At 37.2% G+C, this 9,768-nt stretch overlaps 1 protein-coding gene across 2 annotated transcripts in view; it reads right to left on the bottom strand.

The window, feature by feature from the left end:
• Positions 1-8,409, bottom strand: part of LOC122081776 — a 21,342-nt gene extending 12,933 nt beyond the window's left edge. Inside the window, exons 1-4 of one of the 2 annotated variants that reach the window (XR_006141201.1) lie at positions 8,031-8,409; positions 4,004-4,408; positions 350-2,157; positions 104-152 (exon numbers count right to left, since the gene is read on the bottom strand). Coding sequence is in view for 1 of the 2 variants with exons in the window: in XM_042649041.1 (XP_042504975.1) it covers positions 104-152; positions 350-2,157; positions 4,004-4,357 (2,211 nt within the window). In the remaining variant the exon portion in view is untranslated. The remainder of the gene's footprint in view (positions 1-103; positions 153-349; positions 2,158-4,003; positions 4,409-8,030) is intronic. The other variant, XM_042649041.1, reaches the window with a different exon arrangement.
• Positions 8,410-9,768: the final 1,359 nt, after the last annotated feature.

The raw sequence follows: 9,768 nt of genomic DNA, 5'->3' as shown, positions 1-9,768 counted from the left end.
TTTTTTCCCCTTCCCTTGCTACAAACACACATTAAAAATTTTCCCATAATAATGCAACAAACATTTATATCCTTCAATATCAAACTAAATGTGTTCATATTACCTTCAAAAGGCCAAATCTATCTACTCCTGCAACTGTTGCTAAAGAGGGCCTACAGAAGAGAAATAAACAAATAAGATTCAACAATACATATCCTTTGTCACAGTTATAGGAGGGGGGGGGAAGGTGTTTAGGCTCAAAAGGTAAAGGTAATGCAACTACCACTTTTTTTTAATAATTTAACACGTAGTGGAAACACATCTATCAGCAACTAGTGCAGTTTTAAATCATTTGAAGAGAGACTTGTACCTTGACAGCAGCATATTGCGCCGATCTTTCAATAGCATATGATCAAGGTCATCAGTACTGACCACACCATTGATTTCAGTTTTCACCTTGGCTGCTCGTGGATCCATGCCAAAAAATCCATTTGGACTATCTCGGCATTGATCCACTAAATCATTATCAGAGGCTTCAACTTTTACTTTGACATGAGAAGTTGGCAAAGATGGCAATTGGTGCATATTATTAACACATTCATTAACATTTTTAAGTCCAATAGCATCAAGTTGAACTTCACGAGCTGTCAACTGATTTGAGAAGGTACACTCAATTGCTTGACTCCTTTGCCTTTTGCAGTATACAGAAAAGCCATCATACTGGCATTCACTGGCATTTTGAGAACAAGGAGAAGCATTTAGTTCTGGATCTCCATCAACATGGTTGTCAATACCTTCTTCGTGTGGATTCGTTAGCTCGTTACCAGAATATTCAACCTTTACTTTGACAGGAAATGTAGGAAAACTTGGAAGTTGTTGCAGATTATAACGGTTGATATCCACTTCTCTCGGCCCAACCAAATCCCTTTTACCTTCGTACGAAGTCATCTGATTTAAGCAAGTACTGCCATTTGCTGCAGTTCCTGGCCTGCTGCAATCACCAGAAAAGTCCTTATAATGGCAATTACTGACATTTTGAGAACAAGATGTAACCATAGAATCTACTGTAATTCCATTTCCACCCTGTGACACTTCAGCAGAATCTGGCTTAAGACCCTTATCACCATGCCCACTAGAACATCCATATTGACTTATTTGACCATTATCAGAATGTTCAACCTTCACTTTGATGGGAAAAGTTGGAAGTTTTTTAAAGAGGACATCCACATTCACAGATCCAACATGATCACCATTAGCATCATAAGAAATCATCTGATTTGATTGAATATTGCCATTTTCTTGCATTCCTTCCCCAAATTCACAGGCCCAGGTATTTCTTGAATGCTGAGGAATTGTATCAGAATCCACTGAAACTCCAGTCATTAGAACTTCAGAAGCATTAAGTTCATGAACTCTATCAACATAGCCATCATTGCCATCTCCAAATGTATGTATTGAGTCATTTTCACAATTTTCAATCTTCACTTTGGTTGGAAAAGTTGACAAAGTTGGATAATGGGGCAGATTCTGTTTGTAAATACTGACATGTTTAGGTCCAAAAGAATCACCTTTGGCTTCACATCCAGTCATCTGATCTGAGCAGATAAAATCAGTTCCTTCAACTTCTCGTCTATTGAAATTTTCAGACAAGAAATGATATTGGCAACCACTAGCATACTTTGAACACAGCGTGAGTCCACCAGAATCTGTAAGTCCACTCTTTGGAACTTCAGCAATATTTAGTTCTGGAGCTCCACCAACATGGCTATCAATACCATCTCTTTCTGGACTTATTAAGTCATTATCAGGACGTTCAACCTTTACTTTGGTAGGAGAAACTGGGAAAGCTGGATGTTGAGGCAAATTAAGGATGACAGCATTCACTTTTCTCAATCCAGCAAAATTGTCATTAACATCACATGTCATCATCTGGTCATTTGCTAGACTTCCTAGACTGTTGAAACATCCAGACAAGTCAGATTGGCAGTGGCTTGCAATTTGGGACAAGGATGTAAGCCTACTAGAATCTACGGTAAAACTCTCTCGAACTTCAGCAGCATCTAATTTGGGAACTCCATCCGAATAATTTTTTCTCTGAGAGGATAATCCATCCTTCAACTGACATCCACCATTCCCTCCTCCAGAAGAGGCCAAAGCAGAACAGCCCAAGAAGATACCCTGCAAAACATGCCACAAAAAAGCAAGCTTTGAAGAAGAATGGACAAAAGTATATAAATGGCAGTTGACAGTAAAAAAACCTTTTTTTCTCTTAGAAACTGAGACTAGGTAACTATTACACTAAACAATTTATGAAATGCACAATCTACAGCAGACAAGCCACAAAAAAGGGGGATCTCTCCTTCTATATAGATAATAGAAAGAGCGAGGAAGATATTCTATTAAGTGTGCAAAGCACAACCCCGAAGAAAGGGGAAAAAAAAGATTTTGCTGCTTTGACATGTCCTAAACTTTAATTCAACACCCTGAATAAAAAATTGACATATTTTCTAATAATTTCATTAAATGTTTCTGTTCCCAAGGTGCCAAAACTTACATGTAATGTTCCACACACAATTCTCAATGTTCTAATCAATTTATTTTAACCGGAATTAGTTATGCAACTCAAGTCAGCAAAGCGTTACCCCAACTACAATTTTTTGAATAGTTACTGGAATTATTGACTACATGAATTTTCTTTTCAGCAATCCCACTCTAGCTATAAGCCAATATGCTTGTCAAGAGAATGTCCCATTGAAATGTATACAAGATGTCCACCAGACAATAAACATTTGAATGCCCAAGAATGTGGCGCTTCACTTCTTCTTCTGATGTAGATCGCAGGAACAAGGCCCCAAAACAGTCCAGACCGGTTGTGGGATTCAACTGCTGTGGGAGGCAGACTGGTCTGGTGTGGCTTGGTTCTTGGTTCTTGATTGGTTCAACCCAAGGTCAGCTTGCGTGGAGAAGAATTGAAGAAGATTCGTCCCAATTCGCGAGACCATGGCCAGCTCGCATGGAGGAGTTTAAGCTGAAAGATTTTATGAAATCTTTAATTCATCTAGTTTCCATTTTTCATAGTTCCTTGCAATAGCTAGGAAGATATTACTAGCTAGTTTCCAATTTTAGGTTTTACTTTAGAAAGTAGGAATTCTAATTTATTGGGTTTCTATCTTTGTAAAAGGGAGGATTTAATTTGATCTGTAATTAGTTTCCAAATAGGATAATATCTAGTTGTAAGGGGATTCATTTCCTTGCCATGCAAGGACAGACCTAATTTTGTAATCAATTTGAAAGTTTAGAAATAAAGGAAGAAAGCTGATCCACAGCCCATAATTTGATGAAGAAAAAAGTGAGTTGGTTTATTCCAAAAAAAAACTGTGAGATGCAGTGAGGTGAGAGACCTCGTGGGTGAGATGCCTGGGGAAGAGTGAGATACTTGACCCAATCTATCTCCCCTCCCCATATATCTTCTTCTTCCCCTTCTCCTTTACTTTTTCTGTTTATTTTTTTGTCTTTAATTTCTGTTACTAGTTTCCTGCATTACCATCAAATGTGGACAGCAAGTTTCTTCGAGATTCTATCAGCCACTGGAATATCGATCCCACTGTAGGGTTGGTTCTCGTCTGAACCAGCTCCTACATTAACCATTGGATTGATCTCAGGTTTTCAGAAAGTGTTTCAACCCATAAATACTGAACTTGATTTGAGTTTCAGCCCTTGTTGACCATCTGATTTTCTGTTATCTATATTCTCCCTAATCTGAACTATTTCTTTGATTAAAGATCATGTCTACCGATACTGTTTTGAGTCTTCGAATTTAGTACTACATTAGTAAGGCTCCAAATAGACTGGCCGGTTCCAATTTTCAATTCAAAAATAAGCCAGATGTTTCTTCCCACATGCCATGATTTATTTTGGCTCTGCATAATGAAATTTAGAAATCCTCGATGATCCATCTATCTGCAAAATTACGTTAGCTAGTGACAGTAGCTAACTTTAACAGGGAATTCAATGAGCTGCCTACCTTGTTTCCAGGGTCCTGAGATGTCAGCTTGTAACTATTCTGTGTGTCCACAATGGTGAGAACAGCAGCATCCTTTATCTCCTGCACTCGATCCAGCAAAGCTTGTTCTTTCACAGCAACAACTGCATCTCTCTCTGCAAGGAATGCACGAGTCTCCAATTCCTTCTTAAGAAATGCTTTCTCTTTGTCTTCTAATTCATCAGAAATTTTCTCCAATGATTTCTCAAGGTTGTGTAAGTGTTCTTCAATATCCTTCCACTGTACCATGTCCTCCAAATCATCCTGTCGAGATACCAGCACAGTGAACGTCTTGCCAAGCTGTTCTAGCATATAGGTTGCAGATTCCAAATCCATAAGAACTCTTGCTGAAGAAATGAATTCTATGTGAGTCTGGAACAGGTTAATCTGCAAGACACACTTCATTTAGTACAGTACCTAAATAAAAAATAAAAAAAGGCCATATTACCAAGAAAATATTCATTTAAATTAACCCCATGCAAAAACAAAGGAAAATGCAGAAGTATATCATGAAAGAAGTTAACTAATTCATAAATGAAAGATCTTTTGATTGATACTGGCAGGGTGCCACAACTATGGAGGAAAGAAAAGAAAACCACCATATTAAAACCCATCTTAGGCAATGCTTCCATACAAAATACTATTGTCAACCTGGCTCACGAAAATAATGAAAGGCACAGACTAATAATCTGAAATGGGCACAGAAAGGCCAAGCCTAAACAAGACCTATTAAATGAAGTAACTTGAAGTATGTCAGCAGCAGACACTAGAACTTTCAACAAAAAGAACCACAACAAGGAAAAGCCAGCAAAACCATCAACTATCCATCCATATCCAACCCACACCTGAGACTAATGATGCAACAAGTTATGCTGTCATTAGGAAAAACTCCAAGCATAATGGTCAAAAACATAATTCATCCTAAATCACAGCATTTCAAGGTTCTCTTTTCTAATAATGAAGCCACTCTAACAGCAGCCACTATATCATGACAAATGGGAAACAAACAAAATAATAATAATAACGCACACCCAAAAGTACCAGTAAAAAAAAAAAATCGATGTAATCGAATGCTATTATGACACAATATTGAAACTTGGGACGATAACAAAAACAAAACAAAAAAACATCATAGGCACAAGAAAAATGTAAAAGGAAAATGAGAGATTATAATAGAAGTGTTAAAAAAATATACACTTAGTCAACAAACTAACAAATTTATTATTGAAGGATTATTTTATTGGGATAGTATTTTCTGAGAACTGTTACGGCCTTAAAATATTACAAAGTTGAATTTTCTTTCTTTAAACTATCAGACGCCTTTTCGTTCTTTTAATCACTCTCAACCCAATTTAATAATGCGTTGAGGAGAATCAAATACTTCACAATAACCACCATCAGAATATTAAGAAGAAGAGAATTCGATAAATACCTCATCCTTTGACTCAATTATGATCTAATTAGTCTTTGATAGCATCTCTACCACAGATTTCGATCCAGGCTGCAAGAATTTGCTTTGATACCAATTTGGTGCAATCTAGGGTTCAAGAACCGGCTCGGATCACTTTTGGGCCCATCCAAGAACAAGGAAACAATGGCAATTCGGTAAATAATCTGAAGTTATCCAGGGAGAGTAGCAGAATTGTAAATAACCAGATGAATTAAGGAGCTACTTGGGAGATAGGGGAAAAGGGGAATTAGTATTTTGGTAGGGGTAAACTAGGAAGCAAAGTAGAAGTAAGGAACATGAGGCAATAAAAGGCGAAAGAAATGGTATATAAACCAAAATAAAAGACCACGAATGAAACAAGAAGAAACCATCTTCTTCCAAGTATCGTGCAAAACCAGCAGAGAACCCAAACTGAAACCAGTGAGGAATCTTGACCAATAGATATTCAATCCACAAGAAATTTCTGACATTGAGATCTAACCCATAGAGCTATGAAATCAACTCAACCAGAATCCAAAAGACTAAGCAAGCAAATAATATATTTTTATGATGGAAACCACTTATGGCCGAAGGCTTAGATTCAGATTCGAAAGTGGCTCTGAAACCCAACTATTCCAGCCAGCTTTGGAACTCAGGTTCAGCAGGATGGGAGTCACCCTAAGGTAAGGTCTCAACCTCCAAAATTTGAGGAGAAAAGAAAAAAGATCAAAGGAGATTGATCCAAACTTTGAGGGATGTCGGTGTTACCCAAAAAAAAAAAAGGGTAACAACAATGACAACAACAAAGCCTTATTGCAACTTAATGGGGTCGGCTAGACCCAAACAAGAGCAAAGAAGAGAAAAGATAAAAGTTTAAGGAAGTAAAAGACAAATATAGTAACGAAGTAGCACACAGCTAGAAAACAAAAGTAATAGTGTAGGTTTATTAGAAACAGAAATAAAAGAAGAGGAAAGGAAGAAGAAGAAATAAAGGGAGAGAGATCACAGGGAAGTAGAAGCTCACAACACACATGCCATGTAGGAACCAATTCAATACTTAATCCATTCTATTCAATCTGCCCAATGAATTGGTTAAAAGCATATTTATATAAAAAGAAATTAAAATTTTCCTAATTGAAGTCTAAAACTGAAATAGAAATAAAATCTCCTAATTATCTAACCCAACCTATATGGATCCAAGCTCTAAATTAAAAAACGGAATGAAACTCTAGCCTAATTGAAAGACTACAAGATAAATCTAAATAAGTATACAGAAAAACTATTAATATTCTACTAGACCAAAGACCCAAATTTGAACCCGGTTCACGGCCTGGTTTCCCAAACAGGTTCATATCAATCCATGGAAGTGCTCCTGCATCAAGAACCCTCTTAACATATCTGTTTCTGATCTTACTATCTTGCTACTCTATTTCTGGTTTCATTTCTTCTCTCTTTCCCAGATCTGATGTTAATCAATTCTCCAGTTTTAAACTAGAATTGTATCTCCAACTTAATTTCCAGTTCAATTCCATAATTAAATCCATTTATCATTGTTCAGCTATGTTATTAGTCATCTCATATACATCATTGGGCTGTTTGCACTTATATCCATATACTTTTGGATATCAGGCTGTATAACCCCTATACTACCAAAATAAAAAAGATTACTCAAAAATAGCTCAGAGTTACTAACACAACATTAATTATCTATAAGATAGGGGAATAATTATCTTCTGAGGAACAGAACCTTTTGTTCATTAATTAATTCTCTTTCTTCAATATCATAAAACCCACTTATGAATGAGGCGATTGAGATGACAAGATCTTTCCCCACTCCCTTGCAGAAATGTATCCCAATGCAATATGGAATTTCAACCCATACACAAATACTACTTAATTTTAAAGAATAAAATTATAAGCACAGTAATGGAATTCAATTGAATCTTAATTTTGTTAATATTAAAAAGTGCAAGTTAAATTACTGGGGCATTTCATATGGTGAATCCAGCTCATTAGCATCAAATCTCGTGAATGGCATTTCTCAAAACCTTCGCCAGCCTGTTTATAGTTTATACCTCTCTAAAAACACCAATACTCATGTTTTCTGCTTCAGTGCCACGGAAAATACAGACAAAAATCATAGATTTTGGATCGGAAAAACCAGTGCAGTGGCACCGAAAGGTATCCATTAAGAATAATATCTTGAAATCTACCTTATTTCTTTTTGGATTTTACTTTTAAACGTATGCCTTCTAGCTTTTATTGTCTTTCTAAACGACACCTTCTGAGGAGAACTAGCACCCATTCTGATTCCCAAAACATACTTTTTTTTTTGGGTAAAATTCCCAAAAAATAAATAAACTACGAGAGTTACATATAACAAGTATAAAGCGATGAACCCACAAGTTGTGGACGATTCAACTTAATTGGTAATCAAAACTAGACATGAAAGGTCTAAAAGTTCTGCTAAGTAAAATATTTGTAAGATTTCAAGAACATATCAATGGGAGACCTGCAGAAAGTTATCTTTAACGAAAATATCACATTCGGAGAACGAAGAGAAGAAATGGAGGGACTCACATCAAGAACACTTTCACCATCTTTAAGCCACAGAAAATGGAGGATACGCCACGGATTTCATTCCTCTTTCGTTCTCTTCCAATTGTGCATCGTCGATGTATGCTGTTAACCCCACGGGAAGAATTCAGTCTTGCATAGAAGATTGCTCTCATCTAGGGCTTACAGAAGGAAACCTAATAAACAACGAAGAAAAGAGAAACAGACAGGGAACTGCGAATAGGGTTTTCTTCGTGAGGAAGATATGGAAAAAGAGAAAAACGGAGTTGCCCGAAAGGAAAAACTTGTTATTGTCAGACTGAAAGAAACGTTTACTCTGCAGATTGCAGAACTGAGGAGCCTCTGGCCAATGCCTCTTCTCCGGTTCTGGCGCGATAGCGCCACGAGTTCAAGCGTCGGTTTAGGACTGACAGCTACCCCGGTTCGACCATACTAAGACACTAGACACTAGGGGTATCAACCGGTCGGGTCGGGCCGGTCCGATTTTGATCAGGCTTAATCGGGCTTGAAGACTTTCAAAGGCTGCACTGTGTCCGCCCATTTAACTTATCGGTGAGGGCATGGTACGCTTTATATTCGGTCGGTTGGTCTCGGACTATAATCGGGCTACCTTAATCGGGCCTTAACCGGGCTACGGACATGTTTAATGTTAAACGGGCTTTAACCGATTTTTAAACGAGCCCTCTTTAAAATGTGCTCTTATATTCCAGCCCACTCATGCAAGCCAAAAAAAATTACAATAAATCAATAAATTATACCAAATATAACCATTATTTAAAATGTGAATATGTCTTTACTTTTTTTGTTTTTACTCTTTAATTTGGGGGTAAAACAGGTATTTTACAATCATTAAAGGGTCGGGTCAAGCCTGTGCACAATAAGCCGATCTCAGTCAGGTGTGATTCGGTCGGCCTCGATCGGACGTCCGATGGTCCAAATAGCAAAATCGAGACCGATCGTTTGTAAATGAGCCAGACTCAAGCTCGACACATTTAATAAATGGTCCGAACCGAGCCGGTCCATAAATGGTCAATCCCAGTCGATTTAGTCGGGTCGGGCCATGAATTGACACCCCTACTAGACACGTTTTTTGAGGGGGGATTTACACCCCACCCTTGTACTTTGTCAAAATTACATATGGGCATATGGCCCTAAATATTTGAAGAAATTACGCTCCCTTTCCCTAGCTATGACGATGTTAATTGCTGTTATTTAAACCTTAGTAGACCATATTATCCTTTGATGGAAAACCAAAAAATAAAAAATTAACCTTAAAAGACCATTACACCCTTTTATTTTACCTATACCCAAGCACCCAAATCCTTAAGCAACAAGAACAAGTCAATGGTTGGGGCAATTAGGTGCTCTGAGCGGCAGAATGGTCCAACAAACCCAATATGATCAATCTAAATCAACGTTGGTATCGACGGCAACCAATAATGATGCTAATACTATACACTAAAACCCGGGCTTAGCACAATCATTGTTCAATTTTGACCATGTGGCATATGATGTGTCAATTTCTAACTCTAGATCTATTGGTAAGAAGAGTCCATCTTGGATTAACCAAAAGTAAATTTTGGTGGTTAAACTAAATCATAATCCCATTGATTGACTTATAGTGGATTTTTTTCAATAAGAACTAAAAAAAACACTTTACAATCGATTATTCATATGTATTTTTTAAAATTAAGAAGATCCCTACGAGGCTGGTATTGCTTACACTCAGACACAGATAAAA

The sequence above is a fragment of the Macadamia integrifolia genome, chromosome 6 (assembly GCF_013358625.1).
Source record: "Macadamia integrifolia cultivar HAES 741 chromosome 6, SCU_Mint_v3, whole genome shotgun sequence".
Lineage (NCBI taxonomy): Eukaryota > Viridiplantae > Streptophyta > Magnoliopsida > Proteales > Proteaceae > Macadamia > Macadamia integrifolia.
This window is presented reverse-complemented; position numbering and strand designations above follow the sequence as displayed.